Source organism: Hemitrygon akajei, chromosome 1 (assembly GCF_048418815.1).
Source record: "Hemitrygon akajei chromosome 1, sHemAka1.3, whole genome shotgun sequence".
Taxonomy (NCBI): Eukaryota; Metazoa; Chordata; class Chondrichthyes; order Myliobatiformes; family Dasyatidae; genus Hemitrygon; species Hemitrygon akajei.
In genome coordinates this window covers 216,929,129-216,949,393 of record NC_133124.1, presented here as the reverse complement: position 1 = coordinate 216,949,393, position 20,265 = coordinate 216,929,129, and the positions used below count along the sequence as shown (strand labels likewise).

At 42.7% G+C, this 20,265-nt stretch overlaps 1 protein-coding gene across 9 annotated transcripts in view; it reads left to right on the top strand.

Annotated features, from left to right (window-relative positions):
- Positions 1 to 18,685, top strand: part of LOC140735721 (LIM domain-binding protein 1-like) — a 38,577-nt gene extending 19,892 nt beyond the window's left edge. For 3 of the 9 annotated variants that reach the window (XM_073061171.1, XM_073061153.1, XM_073061162.1), the window contains 4 exons: positions 2,076 to 2,159; positions 3,213 to 3,336; positions 4,166 to 4,317; positions 12,332 to 18,685. In XM_073061171.1, coding sequence (XP_072917272.1) covers positions 2,076 to 2,159; positions 3,213 to 3,336; positions 4,166 to 4,317; positions 12,332 to 12,553 — 582 coding nt within the window. In that variant the 3' untranslated portion in view covers positions 12,554 to 18,685. Of the gene's footprint in view, positions 1 to 2,075; positions 2,160 to 3,212; positions 3,337 to 4,165; positions 4,318 to 8,217 lie in introns of all 9 variants that reach the window. The other 6 variants (XM_073061211.1, XM_073061144.1, XM_073061188.1 and 3 more) reach the window with 6 other exon arrangements.
- Positions 18,686 to 20,265: the final 1,580 nt, after the last annotated feature.

The window sequence follows — 20,265 nt, the reverse complement described above, 5'->3', positions numbered from 1 at the left end:
AATATTTGTCACCTTGCAAAGTAAAGTTCATTACACACAGGCCCTTTGAGTTGCACCACCCAGCAACCCACCAATTTAACCCTAGCCTAAAGCAGGACAAGTTACAGTGATCAGTTATCCCATTAATCAGTACATCATTACAATATATATTAATGATTTAGATGAAGGGATTAAAAGTAACATTAGCAAATTTGCAGATGACACAAAGCTGAGTGGCTGTGTGAAATGGCAGGAGGATGTTATGAGAATGCAGGGTGACTTGGACAGGTTGGGTGAGTGGGCAGATGCATGGCAGATGTAGTTTAATGTGGATAAATGTGAGGTTATCCACTTTGGTGGCAAGAACAGGAAGGCAGATTACTATCTGAATTGTGTCAAGTTAGGAAAAGGGGAAGTACAACGAGATCCAGGTGTCCTTGTTCATCAGTCACTGAAAGTAAGCGTGTAGGTACAGCAGGCAGTGAAGAAAGCTAATGGCATGTTGGCTTTCATAACAAAGGGAGTTGAGTATAGGAGCAAAGAGGTCCTTCTGCAGTTGTACAGGGCCCTGGTGAGACCACACCTGGAGTATTGTGTTCAGTTTTGGTCTCCAAATTTGAGGAAGGACATTCTTGCTATTAAGGGAGTGCAACATAGGTTCACGAGGTTAATTCCTGGGATGGCGGGACTGTCATATGTTGAAAGATTGGAGCGTCTGGGCTTGTATACACTGGAATTTAGAAGGATGAGAGAGGTTCTGATTGAAACATATAAGATTATTAAGGGATTGGACACGTTAGATGCAGGAAACGTGTTCCCGAAGTTGGGGGAGTCCAGAGCCAGAGGCCACAGTTTAAGGGGTAGGCCATTTAGAACGGAGTTGAGGAAAAACTTTTTCACCCAGAGAGTTGTGGATCTTTGGAATGCTCTGCCTCAGAAGGCAGTGGAGGCCAAGTCTCTGGATGCATTCAAGAGAGAGTTAGATAGAGCTCTTAAAGATAGCGGAGTCAAGGGATATGGGGAGAAGGCAGGAACGAGGTACTGATTGTGGATGATCAGCCACGATCACATTGAATGGCGGTGCTGGCTTGAAGGGCTGAATGGCTTACTCCTGCACCTATTGTCTATTATTGGAATGGTGTAGGAGACCAGAGCACCTGGAGGAAATCCACACGGTTCACAGGGAAGAACATTCAAGCTCCTCATGGACAATGCTGGAATGTCCTGAGTTGTGATAGTGTCATGCTAAATGTTTTGCCACGTTGCGGGCAAAATAAGGACATTTTCCACACATTGAATGACCACAAGGTGTTCTGAGATCATGGAACGATCACAGCATAGCAGCAACCAATTCCCACGTTCCTGAAATGGGACATCTGCAACATCTGAATGATGGTGTTATTGTTTAACCCTCTATGTGCATGAGCTGTATGCGTGGCGAAACTTATGCAGACTATCGAGGTTGAGAAAATATCAGTGTTCAGACTTTTGGAATGTGTAGAGGGAAAAGAACAATGAAGGTTTTTGTTGCACTCTGCATTATATTTATTTTATAGAGATACAACGCAGAACAGGCCCTTCAAGCTGAACTGCCCAGTAATCCCCCAATTTAACCCTAGCCTAACCACAGGACAGTTTACAATGACCAATTAACCTACCAACCAGTACGCCTTTGGACTGTGGGAGGAAACCGGAGCACCCGGAGAAAACCCAAGCAGTCACAGGGAGAACATGCAAACTCCTTGCGGACAGCAGTGGGAAATGAACTTGGCTCCCGGGTACCGTAAAGTATTGTGCTATTCACTACGCTGCTCTGCTGCCCATATGTTCTGATGTCTCTCTATAGTATTATCTTCAAAACTGATTAAATTCATTTTTGTCTACCTTAAACAGGTAGATTTATTTTTTTTAAATCCCTTGGTTGTAATAGGAATTTGACTTGACTGTACATACCTTTAGTAGTAGTCTCTCGAAGTCCGAGGAAGACATACCAATAAAGTATTAAATGAGATATAAAGTTGTGATAGTTTGAAACACGGAGATGGTCTTCAGAAAAACATTTTGTGGTTTTGATCCTGTTGTGTTATCTCTTTTAGGCCCAGGATCCTCCGATGTTGGAACAGCTATCCAATAGTATCACCCGCTCTGGCCTCTCAAACTTCACTCTTAACTACCTCAGAGTAAGTGTGGTTCTGAAGTGGTAGCTGAGGTCTATGAGACAAGACTTCTGTTTTTATTTTAAATTTAGAATTATTTTATATGAAACAGGCAATTTCTCTGCTCCCAGGGTTCTTGAAGTCGATGAAGAGGCAGTTGTGATTGAAAAGTACCAAATCTAACCTGATGGGATTAAAAAGCATTTACCCATCTTACTGTGCTCCATCTGGTCAGTGTTTGAAACTGATCACCTGTTCTTAAGCGCTGACAAGAATTTATTTTTGTGTGTAAATGCAGTTCTGTCTTGTTTAGTTAGTGTTTGGGATCTCTGCAATACTGGCAGGATCAGCATTACTATCCGTCTCTAGCTGCTTTTGAGAAGTTGGTGGTGAAAAGATGGGGTCCGTTGAATGAATGTGGTCCAATCTGTTAGGGATTCCTCGGGAGTTAAGGAATTATAAGACCATGGCAAATATTAATTAAGTCTTTATTGTTTAAAATTGCTTAAGAAATAATCAGTTTAAGGATGGTTTTGATAACAAACAGTACTGTCAGTGGAGCAAAGTTCAAGGCACATATTTCGTATGAGCAGCTGGTGCATATCACAAGTCCTGGTTATGTGACCATTGACGCCAAGCAGACAATCTCTGAAGGGTATTGATAATGGCTGGGGTCACCCATCTTGTAAAGACACTGTCCTGAAGAAGGCAATGGTAAACCACTTCTGCAGAAAAATAAGCCAAGAATAATCATGGTCCTGAGACCATAGTCGCCCGTGTCATACGACACGGCACATGATGATGATGCAATCACCCAAATGGATAGCAGAATACTTCTCAAACCTGCAGGTTCATGTTATCAGATCACAGTTGAGGAAAAAGCATTCTCCTTGGATTTATCTTAATAATCTGTGTGTAATGGAAGTGCAGCAAACAAAGGACGTTGCAGTAAGAGGTATTTATGGCACTTTTTGTGTCCAGGACTTTGCTGTAAAAACTGATCAAACTGGTTCTAAAATAAAATATCTTGGACAGATTGTATGATTTATTTATTTATTTTGCTTTTGCACAATGCAGCTCTGCGTCATTTTGGAACCAATGCAGGAACTGATGTCAAGACACAAAACCTATAACCTTAGCCCTCGAGACTGTCTGAAGACCTGCCTGTTTCAGAAGTGGCAGCGGATGGTGGCTCCTCCCGGTAAGTGGCTGGGAATATCTGCAGAAATGTACTCGTAAAGATTAGAAAGGTTACAGTGAAATGCGTCATTTGTGTTAATGACCTACGCAGTCCGAGGATGTACCAGGGTAGCCCGCAAGTGCGAACATAGCATGCCCACAGCTCACCAATCCTCACCCTAACCTGTACGTCTTTGGATTGTGAGAGGAAACCCACACGGGGAGAGCGTACAGACCGCTGATGAAGACATTGAGCCCCTATTGGTGGCTCTGTGACATGTTTTTTCTCCCAGTGACCTAGTCCCCCACTCACAACCCCCTCCAGCTTCTCCCATGAACCACCTCCAGTTTACAGTGAACAATTGATTCTCTACGTGTCTTTGGGATGTGGGAGGATACAAAAGCACATGGGGGAAACACACAGTTACAAGAAGAACGTGCAAACTCCACACATGGAAGCTGAGGTCAGAGCCACACTGATCTGTGAATGTTCTACACTCTCTGCGGCGTCACTGTGTCAGCCATCTGGGATGGCAGCCAGACACTATGACACCTTTCGGGTCAGGAGAGGTACTTACTTTGGATCATCTCTCACCCACATGTTGAATGTAATTACTTGTGAGCACTGGGATTTCAGTGAAAGAGAGGGGATTAAGGATCAGTTTTATCTTGTCACACATACGTTGAAATGTACAGTGAAATGTGTCGTTTGCATTAAATCAGTGAGGATTGTGCTGGGCAGCCTGCAAGTGTCGCCCACAAGTAGAAATAGTCGATGGGCTCCATATTTAACCACTTGTTCAAATTAATTTCCAACAGCTTTTCAGCTTGTTTTTCTTATTTTCACATAGCGGAACCCGTCAGACCTCCAACTGCTAAGCGGCGAAAGAGGAAACAGTCCGGAGGCAACACATCCAGTGTGGGGCCGTCCAGTAACAGCAGCGGGGGCAGTAAAAGAAAGAACAGTCCTGCCACGGGCTTCAGTCTGTCCAGTCAGGTACCTGTAAGCATCCTTCTCTACTCAGTCGACTATCACTAACTCTGTGAAACCAGCTGGCCTCTTTACACAGACCTTGTGAGTGACATATCCATTGAGATGTTCAATCCGGCTGACATCTGACATGTTCTGTCCTGGATTAGGTTGAGAGAATTGTTCTTCTAGTACAGCAAGCAAATTTATAGCATTTCCATAAATGTGGCTTAGATAAATAATAGAGGCATTGCTACAAAATTAGCTTAAGTTGACACTTAAGCCCATCAAATATTGAAAGGCCTAGATAAAGTGGATGAGGAGAGGGTGTTTCCTATAGTGGGGGAGTCTATGATCAGAAGACACAAGAACATCCCATTAAGGCGGAGGTGAGGAACTTTATTAGCCAAAGAGTGATGAACCTGTAGAATTTATTGCCTCAGATGGCTGTTGAGCACAAGCCATTGGATGTATTTGAAGCGGAGGTTGTTTAGTAAAGATATCAAATGCTGTGGGGAGGAGGGAGGAGAATGGGGTTGAGAGGGATAATAAATCCGCCAAGATGAAGTGGCAGAGCAGACTCGATGGCCGAATAGCCTAATTCTTTTTCTAGTTCTTATGGAACTAGTTCTAATTCTTAAGGGAATATTGATATACCACTGGCTACTCCTGATGAATGCTAATATCCCCAACTGTGTTTGGAGCAGCTTTAAAGGTCTGTCTCTAACAGTTGGCTGTTACGCAAGTGTTATCTGCACTAATAATTGCTAATGAACTGAAGATCAGGGTCAGGCAATATAGACAGTTATCAGCAAGTGGGGCTAAGTGGCGCCCATTTGAAAGCAAAGTTCCTTCAAATAGAGTAAAATATCACGTGTGTGGATTCCTGTCAGATGTACCATGAGTTAAAAACATCAAAAGTGTTATTATTTGTGCTTGTACTTCCATCTGGCTGTTACAAGATACTTGGCCGTGTTTATAAGGAGTGAAATATGGTGCCGGTGAGGGTATAGTAACAGAAAGTGCACAGTTGATGCAGGGGCATTAGGAAAGGGAGTTAGAGGATTGAAGTAGTTAAGGATGAGGAAGGTGATTAAAAGATGAATCGCATAGGAACCAGCTATTTCTTACTGCAAGCAAGAAAATATATTTCTTAACTTGATTACAGATAGAGATAGCTAGTTCCTATCCAATTTCTCATTCAGTCCTTTACTTTTTCCACCTATCACCTCCCAGCTTCTCACTTCATCCTCCCTCCCCCTCACCTATCCCCTACCGGCTTGTACTCCCCCACCTCCCCTCTCCCCATCTTATCCTGGTTTCTGACACTCCCCCTCCCCCCCCCCCCCCCCCCCCCCCCCACCGGCTCCACTTTTTCAGTCCTGATGAAGGGTTTTGGCCTGAAACATCTGCAGATGCTGTTTGACCTGCTGAGTTCCTCCATCATTCTGTCTGTGTGTTACTCAGGAAATAGCTGGTGTTGTGGTAGGGGAGAGCATGATAGAAAAATACTTCAAGTTGTGTTGGGATTAGTCATGGGTCCTGGGTAAGTTACTGTTCATGTGCAGTTCAGCAAGGATTGCTGAACTGTAGAAGCATTCCTTAGATCAGGGGTTCCCAACCTAGGGTTCACGGACCCCCTTGGTTAGGGGTAGCAGTCCATGGCATAAAAAAAGTTGTGAACCCTTGCTTTAGGTGAACTTGGAGGATAAATCCAAGGGACACCAGAAATCATGCTGATAAAACCATGATGTTTAAATATCTAGATAAATAAAGAGTTGCCTTATTTCTTAATTACGGTTCTGCAATCCTGAATGTACCTCAGATGATACACATTTGGATCTAAATTCAAAAGCAGAGTGCAGTAGCCAGTGCAAGTGCTGTGTAAACAGGTCTGCTGGATTCATGTGCGGATATGGGCTTATATGGAAGGATGGGGAAGCTAACTGGCTAATAAATTCCGTGGAAGCATTTTGACACCTTCAAATCCATGAAATTCAGCAAGCAGCTTACTGACCTTCAAATATAGATGCCATCGTCAACCAGTTTGTAATTGTAGATGGAAGCTGAGTGTTTGAAACTGTCAATAAGCTCTTGTCTTCATGTGAAACATTTGCTTTTCCTTACCCTGAATGTTTTATAGGTGCGGGAAGTCGGGTTTAGAGAGGTGTCTGTTTTTGGTGTAGTACTGACCTGCTGTGTTCTTTACATCTATGGTTCATGAATTCTAATTTTACACACCTTCTCAAATTCTGAAGCTCTCACCGAGGTTTGCCTTAAAGCCACACACCACCTTTTATTGGTATTTTAAACTCCAGTTGTAATTTCCCTTTTAATCTGGGTAGTCCCAGTCTTCTGCCTTGAATCCCAACTTCGCAATAGGGATTTACTCCATCTGTGGGACTATGAGTGATATTGCAGGTACACATTATAAAGTTTGAAAGTGATAATGGTGGTGCCCTTTTCTGTGGAAAATAGATGGATTAATGTTGTAGTTCAGCACGTGGCTGATATGCTGAGCATAGAGGCTGTAATCTTAAACACAAGAGGTTCAGCAGATGCTGGAAATCTTGAGCAACACACACAAAATGCTGGAGAAACTCAGCAAGTCAGGTAGCATCAGTCAGGAATAAGCAGTTGACATTTCAGCCATTCCCATTCCCCATTCTGGTTCCCCTTTCTCCCTTTCTCCTCTCCTGCCATTCACCTCCCTCTGGTTTCCCTCTTCCTTCCCTTTCCCACATGGTCCGTTCTCCTCTCCTATCAGATTCCTCCTTCTTCAGCCATTTATCACTCTCTCACCTATCATCTCCCAGCATCTTACTTCATTCTGCCTCTCCCACCCACCTCCCTCACCTGTTTTCATCTATCACCTTCCAGCTTGTACTCCTCCTCTCCCTTGTTCCATCTTCTTATTCTGGATTCTCCCCCTCACCCCATTCTTTCCAGTTCCAATGAAGGGTTTCAGCTAAAATGCCAACTGTTTGTTCCCCTCCATTGATGCTGCCTGATGTGCTGAGTTTTTCCAGTATTTTGTGTGTGAGGATGTAATCTTGGTTATAGCTCAGGTAAAGAACACATTTCTAAGTCCCAGATTCTGAGTGAGTTGGCTGTCTTACTACCTCAGCTGGCACAGAAGTCATTGATTAGCCACCATTGTAGGTTAATTGGCATTTTGTATTAGGGGAGCCAAATTTTCAACATCATTGTCTTTTCCAAAAACATTCCACTAAGGCCCATTTTGTGTTACCAAAGGCTTCAATAAAATGGATGACCAGAAAAATATTATTTTGATATATTAGTCTTTGCTGAAGTCAGCTGGTAGTGTAGTGGCATCAGCACTGGACTTCAAGGTGAGTGATCCCAGTCCAATCTGGCTGGTTTCTTGCACGCTTTCCATCCGTGTTGTATTAAGTGTTGAGCTAGCAACTCGGCCTTGTAAAATACAGACAAAAATGTTAAAGAAATAGCAAGGTTGCCACACCATGTGCTACGAGGCATGGAAAGGAACAATAAACAACTGATCTTTGCTGAGAGAATTAATGTCATTGTCTCATTGAGTGGCAATCTTTAGTTCATTTTGGTACTTGGTTTGATAAGATAATATATTAATATGTTACCAGAGTGTTGTATGAAAAATGATCCTCGAGCATCACCTGCTAATAATTGAAGTATTGACCACTCTCCTTTGCATTGATTGAAGTTAGATCATCTTTAAGCCTTCAGGGAAACAATGACCTATTACACCTTTGCTAAAGAACACAGCAGATTTCTGTATCATACATTGGATGTGATACCTAAAAAGAAATACAAATTGTTCCCAACTATTTTTTAAAAATCCCAAATAAAATTTGAGGAATTGCATGTAGTGAATAAGTAGAGAATGGGTTGGCAAGATGAGCCTTTGATTAAGAGTGCCCTCTTCTCTTGCAGGTTCAGCCTGAGAGTAACTTGCTGGGCTAAAAGGGTAGGGTTTGTGCCCCTGTCCCTGCACCAATCTAGGCCAAGGTAGAACATTGTTAGACAATAGGTGGGTTTCGGCAGCTGGGGACAAGGCAGACTGCTTCGAAAACTCAGGAGACTGGTTTTCATCATACCCTCCATGTTGTAGATATAAAGGCGGACAAACATTTAAAAGAATCGCATCGATGCTGTTAGGATTTCCTTGAATCTAACCAAATGAGTTCTATTCCTTGAATCCAACTAGCCTGGTGTGGGTTATGGGACAGAGAGATTGCAACTGGACTGAAACCTGTCAGCATTTCACACTACACTTTGAAAATCAGACCATTAAAGCTAATGGCCTTGTTTGGAAAATATTGAGGAATGGTATAATTGGCTGATAGAATATTACAGAACATTACAATAGTCCAAGTTGAGCTCTGGACTACTTCAACTTCAGATTCTGCCCTGGCAGAATTGAACAAAGAATTACCCAGTCATTAATATTCTAAAATGTTGCTAAATAGGACAAATCTGTAATATGTTCAGGACTAAGGTTGTTTGGCCAGATTTTGGCCAATAAGTGGTGTATTTCTGTACATCAAAGTTTTTTTAAAGAAACTTTTTCATACTGAGCAGTCAGCAGACATTTTGTACAAGGTAGCTCTTTATAACTTTTAAGATTTATTAAATATAATCCAGAGGGACTTTATTCATAAAAATCTGTAGATTTCCTTAGAGGAAGCTGGAGATCAAACCTGGCATGAAAAAGAGAATGATCAGATGATAACCACCTCTCTTCCGTGTGATCAAATCAAATTAATTCAGAAGAAGATTCTCTGCACAAATTATCACAATAATGGACATTGAACTGAGAGTGCAGAGAAGATAGACAAGTTAGAACTGCATCCTAAACAGACACCCAGAAAAGTAGTTGAAATTCAGGGATTGGATTGTCCAACATAACTGAGGGCTGCATGCTTTTTTTTAACGTCCACATTTTATCTTTGAGCATCCAACATTGAATTGTATTATCTGATTGCTAGTTTTATGGAAGCCTGACCTAGCTCCCACAACAAGGAAGGGGAAGCAGAAGAGATTGGTGGGATTATAGTGACAAAGTCAACAATACATGGGTACAGGGCGTTCGTGAATAATGGGATGGGGGAGGAGAAAGCACTGATTTACACCCTGTGGCCAATTTATTAGGCACACTTGTCCACCTGATCATTAATGTAAATATCTAATTAGCCAAACATGGGGCAATAACTGGATGATAAAAGCATGTAGACAAGAAGTTCAGTTGTTGTTCAGACCAAACATCAAAATGGGGAAGAAATGTGACCTAAGTGACTTTGATCATGGAATGATTATTGGTGCCAGACGGGGTGGTTTGAGTATCTCAGAAACTGCTGATTTCTTGGTGTTTTCATGCACAATGTCTCTAGAGTTTACAGAGAGAGGTATGAAAAACAAAATAAAACATCCAGTGAGCAGCAATTCTGTGGGTGAATGATCGAGGTCAGAGGTTGGACCGGTTCATGCTGACAGGAAGATTACAGTAACTCAAATAACCACACATTACAACAGTGGTGTGCAGAAGAGCATCTCTGAATGCACAACACATGGAACCTTGAAATGGATGGGCTACAGCAACAGAAGAAAACCACAGTGGGGTCCACTCCTGTACCCAATAAAGTGGCAGCTGAGTGTGTGTACATACAAACTGAAAACACGAGATACTCCAACTACTGGGACCTGGAGCAAAAAGAGAACTCACCGGAAGAATTCAGTAGGTCAGACAGCTTCAGTGAATGTTCAATTGGATGGTTCATGTGTCAGGTCAAGAAACTGCACTAGGACTCCTCACCTTGTAAACTCAAGATTCTGCAGATCCTCGAATTTCAAAGCAACACACACACACACACACACAGTGCTGGTGGAGTCTGAACCAGGACTGCTCTTGTAAATGCAAGAGATTCTGCAGATGCTGGAATTCCAAAGCAACACACACAAGATGCTGGAGGAACTCAGCAAGTCAAGCAACATCTGTGGAAATGAATAAACAGTTGATGTTTTGGTCTGAGACCCCTTCTTCAGGACTGAGAAGGAAGGGGGAAAACACCAGAGTAAAATGGTGTGGGAAAGGGAAGGAGGATCACTGGAAGGTGATGGGTGAAGCCAGGTGGGTGGGAAAGGTAAAGGGCTGGAGAAGAAGGAATCAGATAGGAGAGGAGAGTGGACCATGGGAAAAGGGAAGGAGGGGGGTACCCAGTGGGAGATGATAGGTGAGAAGAGGTAAAAGCCCAGAGTGGGGAATAGAGGAAGAGGGAGGGAAAAGTATTTTACCAGAAGGATAAATGGATGTTCATGCCATCAGGTTGGAGACTACCCAGATGGAATATGAGGAGTTGCTCCTCCACCCTGAGAGTGGCCTCATCGTGGCAGAAGAGGAGGCCATGGACCGACATGCCAGAATGGAAATGGGAATCAGAATGTTTGGCTACTGGGAAATGTCAGCCATCTCTCTGCCTCCACTGATGCTGCCGGACTTGTTGAATTCTTCCAGCAGTTCGTTTCTTGCTGCATGTAAACTGGAGCTAAGCCTTTTGTCAGTGGAAAAGATGCAGGAGATGGTGTCCCTTAAGCCAATAGTGATACTTAACACCAGATTCCTCAATGAGAATACCAGTTATGGTCATTGGGTAACAGCAAATGCAAGCACATTCTTTCCTAAGTTACATTTGAATGCTATTGATTTACCTAAGGACTGCAAGCTTTTAAAGCTGATCTGAAAGTACCCTTTAAATTTGTTGTGCCCGAGTCACCAAATACCACGTGAGACCTCGCTATTCATCATGTGTTGAAGCACGAAGGATGCAAACGGTTCCGAATTAGAGAGCTCCTGTGGACGGTCACCCTACTTACTGCATAGCAGAAACTTTTCTGGGTGTCTCTCACCAAAGAACAAACAGAAATTGTGGGTACCTCTTCTCTGGTCGCCATTTCCATGTGGACAGCCCAGTATGTGCTTGTCAGCAGGTGAGGCCAATGGGAATTGTCTGCAATCTGAGCTATTGCCTGTTACAATAAAGTCGATTGATGCCCTACTCCCTTTCCCTATTGAAGACAGTGTTGTTTTCACATTAGTACAGTTTCCATCCTAGTGCACCACTGTGAAATATTTCTTTCTGTTACTGGCACCCGTGCCTGCTGCCCTTCTCCAAGTGGGAACCGTTTTAAACCCACTCCATTGATTTAAATTAGGCTGACTCTCTTGATCAGGTCATTAAATCAAGGCCTCTTCTGCTCTCTCGGGTGGATGTAACAGACTCCATGATGACTCTGGAGAAAATCGGGGAAGTTAATCTCAGTATTCCTGAGCCAGTATTAGGAAAAGATTACCAGATCATTATCACATTTCTCTTTATGGGAGTTTGTTGTGAGTTAATTGTCCCTATTTCATTCTGTAGACATAAGGCCGCTTCTCATTGTGTTTTATTGGTTGTAAAGCCCTCTGGAACATTCTGAAAAGTACGAGATAAATCCAAGTTTTGTCCTTTTTAGAGCATTGTTTCTTTACCCATAAACAAAATTCAGAGAAATTCGAACAATTTTGTCAGTTTACTAATCTCATATTGGCCACAGAAGTAGGATTGTTCACACTGCTTCTGTGCCTGTATCAGCATGAGGTATTAGTTATAACTGTCCCCATCGTACCGAGAAGCAGATCTAATCATCACTCATCTGGCCAGTGAGATCTCCTCACTGAATTAAACAAGCACAATATACATATGAGTTAAGAATAGTACAAAATTGATATTTCTAAAACCATTTTTCAGCTTAATAAAAAAAAAGTAGTTGACTGGTTTATTTAAAGACACAAACGTAGACAGAAAGACACGCAAACCCAAGCAGTAGAACCAAACTGAGACAGCATTTCTGGGTCTACAGCTCCCATTCCAGTTGTACATGCAGGATTACTGCGTTCCAGTCAAAAGAAAATGCTTCAATTGGTGCAGGGTTGAAGTGTAGGGAAAGCAGAACAATTCTTTTTGATTGTCGTCTTTGCTGTGCTGTAATCGATGCGACCTACTTATTGTAGGACGTTATGGTTGTGGGTGAGCCAGCACTAATGGGTGGGGAGTTCGGTGACGAGGATGAGCGCCTAATCACGCGGTTAGAGAACGGCCAGTATGATGCAGCCAGTGGTATCGATGACGAGGACGACTTCCATAACTTGCCAACCTTGGGGAGTAGCAGTCCTTGGAACAGTAAACCACCATCAAGCCAGGAGAGCAAGTCTGATAACCCTGCGTCTCAGTAATGGTATTGAGAGCTTTAGTAACTTAAGAGTTACAGGGACTCTTGCATTCGAAGGTTTGACCCACTTGTGACAGTTATGGAAAAATTCTGCTTCTTGAACAGTGATCCAGGGCATAAAGTAAGTGTATTAATATTTTAGAGGTGAAACTGCATCCATTTGGAGAGCACTTGGACCATGTGGGACATGAACCTAGCCCTTGTGACCCTGGTTAAATGCCCAATCTTGTCTGCCTGTTTGGAAAACGGACATGAAAACCAAGCTTCGTTCCTACTTCTTATTTCTCTCCAATGGCCACAAGCACTGAAAGTGGCTGACAGAAAGTGGGTTTGGGTTGATTAGACGGCCAGAAGCCAGAAATGCAGTTCACTTGTGATGCCAGTGAAATTCTTCCACCACTAGGTACTAGGGGGACAGCAGAAGTTCACAAAGGGAAAAGGCTGACCTTGTAAGCATTGGTCAGCATTTGCCTCTTTACCAGGAGTTTTGAATTCAAATTGTAGCCTCACCTTCAGTTCTATTGGCACTCATTCAAGTATTTCTTCCTGATGTCTAAGAGGAGTTTTGCTTAAGCACAGCTCCTGTGGATTGGATAAAGGGAGCTTTAGTAATCCATATGAAATACTTCCCTCATTATTTCATCCATCTTGCACAGGGATGGCTGACTGTTTGGTGCTTTCACATTTTGAAACTTGGTGAATAAAAACCTGGGTCTGTGTTTTTCAAGGCCTTTCAGAATATTTGTTAAACTAAATTTATAATTAACGATGAGTTGTGAGAAACCAAAAATGGTCAGATTAATTGTATTTCCATTAATTTTGAAATGTCACAACACTAAGCTTATACTCAAGGAGGTGGGGATGACCCAGACTCCCTTCCTAAAATAACAAGGATTTTTTTTCTTGGGGAATTTAATTAATTAATTCTGTGCTTTCCTTTATATTTAGCCCAGTCAAGTAAGGGTGAATGTTTTTGGAATGCTCTGTTGAGTTTGCTGGAGCTTCCTAGAAGACCTAGCCAAGTTTTTTTTTAAAACAGTGATAGTTGGGGTTATGCTTCAGTTCACCTGCAGTTCCGATTTAATGCACTTATCTTTGCCCTGCTATCAACTGAAGTTTCTGTGCTAGTGTGCTGTATAACATTGTTAATGTCAAATGCTGATGAATTGATTTTATTGCATTGAACAGGTTGCTTTTTGTCTTGTACGGTTTATTTTAACCAAAGTTGTTTTCGTCCCCATTGTCAAAGGTTGAAGGACAATTAAAAATTGCTTTTTGAGTTCCATCGGGTTTTCAAATAGTTGCAAGCAAACCGGACAACAGAACATTTCCAGCTGTGATTTTGTGCCACCCATGAAGCAAATCTGGGAGATCTGTCACAGAAATCTCATTCTCTTCTATAGGATCTGCCCTTTTCTCTCGCCCACCACCTCAGCAGGTACAGAGGTTCTGGGATTTCTTTGAGGTTTTCAGGATTTCCAGAACTTGCTGAAATGCTGAGACATAAGACGTAGGAGCCGGGTTAGGCCATTCAGCCCATCGAGTCTGCCCTGCCATTCTATCATGGCTGATTTATTATCCCTCTCCACATAACTTTTGATGCCCTTACTAATCAAGAACCTATCAACCTTCACTTCAAATATATCCATTTACTTGGCCTTGACAGCCATTTGTGGCAATGAATTCCACGGATTCACCACCCTCTGGCTAAAGAAATTCCTCCTCATCTCTACTCTAAAGGGATGTCCTTCTATTCTGAGTGATTACTTCGTGGTCAGTTTTTCTTTTTTAATTTTTATTTCTCCCATCTGTTTAGATCCTCCATGCCATGCATCATTCTTAGGTTGAGAGGACAGATCCCTGATCCCAGGCCTCCGTCAATGTCGCTGTTGACCGGCAGCTGAGAGGTGTGTGTGAGAGAGCGGTTCAGGGTAATCCACAATGGCTGCCACTCACCGTCTCCCTGGCACTGCTAGGCTGAGACCCGGGACTCGCTACACGGAGGATTGTGGATGCTGAACTGTATCCGGTCAGTCCGCAGCATGGTGTCTAGGAGTGCAAGCACACTGCACGACTCTTAACAACCATTGTCCTGTTTCCTGTCACATAGATAGTGATTGGCGACCATGGCAACACAAGAAAAAGTTAAATTCATTGAAGGGAAATGCTACATCTGATTACAATTTCAATCGATTGAGTAAATGCAAGTGGATAAAGCTACTCAGAGGGCGGATCTGTCCACGTCATGTTGACTTGACACTAACTGAAACCGTGTACACCAAGCCACAGCATAGATACTGGCATCGTGTAGGTTCATATCGTGTTGACTGTACAGTGGTGTGTATGTTGGAGCTGTGCAGAGGGTTCCTGTCTCCATGCTGACACACACACACACACAGACACACAGATACACACACCTTGAGTGCACACCTTAACGTCACTGAAATTGGACTCCACTTTGTTTTTTTTTAAAAACAAAATACTGGAGAAACAATAGGCAGAATGGTCAAAATAGCATGATTGAGAATTCTTTATGGTGTTTCCTCTGGGTTTAGACCATAAGACATAGCAAATGAGGAAATACTGCCATTGAGTTTGCTCTGGCATTCCATCATGGCTGATTTATTCTCCCTTTTAACCGTGTTCTGCTTGCTTTGGGCTCGGCTGCAGTGGAGCATAGACCATCAATGACCTCCCATCTCCATCGTCCTCTGAAGTCGATGGTATGGTTAGAGTTCATCAACGCTTCTGCATCCACTGTACGGGGATTGGCCTCTACAGCTTCACCAGAACCCTGTTGGCTGGCCTTACTCATTTCCACCTCTCAAGGCGGGGATGTAGGGTTGGATTTTGAGAAGCCATTCTCCTGCCTTCTCCTGTAACCTTTGACGTCCTTACTAATCAAGAACCTATCAATGTCCGCTTTAAATGCTCAGCACGGACTAGATAGGCTGAAGGGCCTGTTTCTATGCTGTACTCTTCTATGACTCCAAGTATACCCAGTGACTCAGCATCCACAGCTGCCTGTGGCAATGAATTCCACAGATTCACCACTCTCTGGCTAAAGAAATTCCTCCTCATCTCTATTCTGAGGCTGTGCCCTCTGATCTTAGACTTCCCCACCATAGAAGACATCCTTGCCACATCCACACTTTCACATCAATAGGTTTCAATTATATCCCTTTCATTCTTCTAAACTCCAGCGAATACTGGCCCAGTTTAAAGGGATGGAAGTTATCCCAAAGGGAAAAAAAAATCAAAAACATATCTGCTTAAAGACATTGAACGTTTCCTTTGCCAACATCCTGACCAGTGTGACACCAGGATGGCAATCTCCAGTCTTCTGCACATCTCATACTTTAGTTATGTTAGTACTGAAGCTTTTTGTTCTGGGAGACAGACAGAGGTCTGGAACACCTCCTGTCTGCACACTGGGCTCCTCAGTACTCAGTTACTCTTTTAATTAACTGTTAATAATTTTAGGCTGTCTTTATTATCTAGAGTCAGATTTGATTCCTATGTGTAAATATATGATTGTCCACTTCAGATGAATTCCCAACTCACCATGTGCTTTGACGTGATCACTAAATGTTCTCCTAAATCATGAACACTTTTCTAGAGTGGGTTCTTGGGTACAGCCAGCATCTGATCAGCATGCACAAGGAAAACAGCCTGGTCACTATCACCAAACTGGTCTCCTTGTGTGTGGGCGATGAACATAAACTCAGGAGATCCTGCAGTTGCTGGAAATCCAGAGTAACTAACACACACAGACAATGCTGGAGGGACTCAGCATCAGTGGAGGGGAATCAGGACTGGTGAAGGTTCTCGACCCAAAATGTCAGCTCTTTATTCCTCTCTGTAGATGCTACCTGACCTGAGTAATAATTCATACTTGCTATCAGAGTCCAAAGTTCAAAGTACATTTATTATCAAAGTATGTATACATACATCCTAGAGGTTTGTCTCCTTACAGGCAGTCACAAAACAAGAAACCCAAAAAGAACCCATTAAAAAGGCTGACAAACACCCAATGTGTAAAGAGAGAGAGGAAAAATAATTGTGCAAACCAGAAAAGTAAGCAAATAGTCTGGTCAATTGGTGAGGACAGTCCGTCCAGACTGATATACCTCAGTGGGTGAGAGATCTTGTGTCCCTACAGGATGTTCAATGTATTGAGTTACGTTCAGTGCATTAGCCCGAGATTGGTTTGGATTTTGTTACCACTTCATTGTTCAAAAAGCTCTGAGAATATATGTACACCAGCAAAGAATGAATAGTACAGCATATTTCTCTCTGGGATATAGAGCTTTTAGATGTTGGAAGGGAACTGTTAGAAAGCATAGATGGTGTCTAGCTTTCCTGCTTCTGTGTCTTAAAGTCTGAGATCTGTTTCTGAATTTGCAGCCTTTTGTCAGCTAGAAACCACCTAGCTCTACAAGACCCACATTTCCACTCCCATAAGCTTTAGAAAGGAGAGCATTGAATTAGGTAAGACTAGATGATTAGAAGGAATGAAAAAACAGTGTACATGAGCAGTTGGTCTCTACCATTGCAAACATTCTAAGTTGCCTGAACTACCTTTTCTTTGCATCCATGTTACATTTCATGCTTCTGCTACAAGTGATTATTTTGTCTTTGCTAGTAGTATTCCTTTTCCATTTCTCTGCCTGTGTGAATCCCATCAGTTTAGTGAGTTTTGATTAAGATGCATACCAGAATAAAATACAGTACATTTGCACCACATCCTGTGCTTTCTCTCCTGTTCATTAGTGTTATGTGCAAAAGTTCAGTTCATATCTGTTTTTGCATTCGTGGCTATGTACTTGTGTTGACAGGAATCTGTCTTTCAGCTTAGATCTTCATTCTGAATGTCATGAACATAGGTTTCTCTGACTTCCAGTAATTTCTCCCCCTTTTATTTTTCAATTCCTAATTCTGGCTCTGCTCTTACACCATCTCTTCTTAACTCTCTCAGATGCCCCTTTCTTCCATGGTCAACTGTCCTCCTTCAGCCCTTTACCTCTTTCACCTTCCAGCTTCCTACCTCACTTACCTTCCCCTCACCCCATTTCAGCTATCACCTGCCAACTTCTTACTTCATCCCTTCCCTCTCTCACCGGCATACCTTCCCCCTCACCTGTCACCTGCCAACTTGTACTCCTTCTCCTCTCCCCCATCTCCTTACTCTGGCCTCTTCCCCCTTTCCAGTCCTGATGAAGGGTCTTCACCTGAAACTTTGACTGTTTATTTCCCTCCATAGATGCTGCCTGACCTGCTGAGTTTCTCCAGCATTTTGTGTGTGCCATCTATCAGTCATTGTTTGCACTGAGCCATATAACAAGCTCTTTAATGTTGTTACAGCAAGAGTTATTCCCCAAACTAGGAACCTACAATAGTCACGAGTACAAAGGGGTTCTGTTAATTCTCTATGTAATCACTGTGTGGTGCTATTTACTAAATCATTCTCTAATAAAGTGTTACATGACAAAAATCACTGCTAACCCTGGAGTTTTCGGTGTTTCATTCATTGAAAGGTGGTTTGGTAAGCTTTCAAGTATCCTCTAGGACATTGGGTATATAGGCATAGCAGGACAATGGGTTGGCAGGTTTAAACAACATCTTAACTTTTTCCTTGATTCTGTTGACCCCTCCTTAAGGAAGTTGGGTTATAAATCAGGGAAGGTATATTGCTTTGGGCAGTAAATATGCTGATACTTTACCAGAATCTTCACTTTGTATCCAGGCCACTCCAGGACAGTAGTGCCCTGATGTCACAATTAAGAGAGGGTACTAATAAACTAAAAAAAAATTAACTCTAGGATTAAAGAAACCCGTTTGGTCTTGCTTCTGCTTTTTCTTGTCTGATCCATAACATGTCATTCTCTCCATTACCTTTTAGTAATCTGTGAAATCCTGTGTGACATTTGACCTGGAATCTCCTGCAGAGTGGCAGGAATATGTAAATATGTTGGGCGTGAGATGAAGTGATGACTGTAGCCCGCTTTTACATTTCTGAACATGTGAAATATATAACCTGCTTTTTATACCAGATCACTATGGACTAGAACATTGAGTTCTTGTTGGTTTGACCATTACAAATTGTTAAACTATTTGAATAAAAACTTTTCTTGGCTCTGTGTGTCTGTCAGTTCTTTATTTAATCCATAAGACCATAAGATATAGGAGCAGAATTAGACCCTTTCACCATTGAGTCTGCTTTGCCATTCCATCATGGCTGATCCATTTCTCCTGTGTTCTCTCCATATCCCTTCATGCACTGACTAATCAATAATCTATCAACCTCTGCATTAAATATACCCAATGACTTGCCTCCACATCTTTAGGTCTTTTACTTCTGCTGGTATGAGCCTCTAATTTGTTCACATCTGTGCTGGAGATATGGTGACAACCTTGGTGGTCTTCTGTGTGTACCTAGGGCCATGAGGCCATCTCGACACCCAGTACTGGTACCACAAGCAAATGTCATAACCCATCCGTGATGATAGCTCTAATTCTGATTCTGACAGAGAAACCAAAAAAAAAATGTGAAGTTCAAAGTACGTACATATACATCTTGAGATTTGTCTTCTAACAGACAGCCATGAAACAAAAAAACCCAATAGAATTAAAAAAAATCCAACAAGCATCCAATGTTTAAAAAAAACCAAATCGTGCAAATAATAAAAGCAAGCAGCAGTTTGCTAAGGACAGAAAGACAGCCGCAAGGCTGCAGGACAGGACGGGATGACATCCCAGGGTGGGTACTCGGGATGTGTGTGGCACAACTGGCAGGTGTGTTTACAGACATTCTTAATGTCTCCCTCTCCCAGTGTAGAGTGCTGTGCTGCTTTAAAACGTCCGTCATTGCCCCTGTCCCTAAAAAGACCAAGGTAACACGTCTGAAGGACTAGCGTCCTGTCACAATCACCTCACCAAGCAAATGCTTTTAGAGGCTGGTCAAGGACTACCTGCAGCATGCTGTCACCCACAATGGACCCTCAACAATTCGCCTACCGACACAACCAATCGACAGATGACGCAATAGCCACTGCTCTACACATCTGGAGAAAAAGGATGCTAATGTGAGAATGCTGTTCTTGGACTACAGTTTAGCATTCAACACCATAATTCCCTCCAGGCTTGACAAGAAGCTCAGAGATCTCAGCTTTCACCCTGCCTTGTGCAGCTGGATCCTGGACTTCCTGTCAGATCGCCGGCAGGTGGTAAGAGTGGGCTCCCTCACCTCTGACCCTCAACACAGGTGCCCCTCAGGGCTGTGTGCTAAGCCCCCTCCTTTACTCTGTATACCCATGAATGTGTTGCCACCCACAGCTCCAATTTGCTGATGATACTGTACTGATAAGCCTTATCTCAAATAATAATGAGGCAGCCTACAGAGAAGTCATCACCCTGACACGGTGTCAAGAAAACAACCTCTCCCTCAATGTCACAAAAACAAAGGAGCTGGTTGTAGACTGCAGGAGGAATGGAGACAGGCTAACCCCTATTGACATCAATGGATCTGGGGTTGAGAAGGTGAACAGCTTTAAGTCCCTTGGCATGCACATCACCAAGCATCTCTCGTGGTCTGTACATACCGGCTGTGTGGTGAAAAAAGCACAACAGCACATCTTTTGCCTTATAGACGGTTGAAAATGTTTGGCATGAGTCCCTAAATCCTAAGAACTTTCTGCAGGGGCACAATTGAGAGCA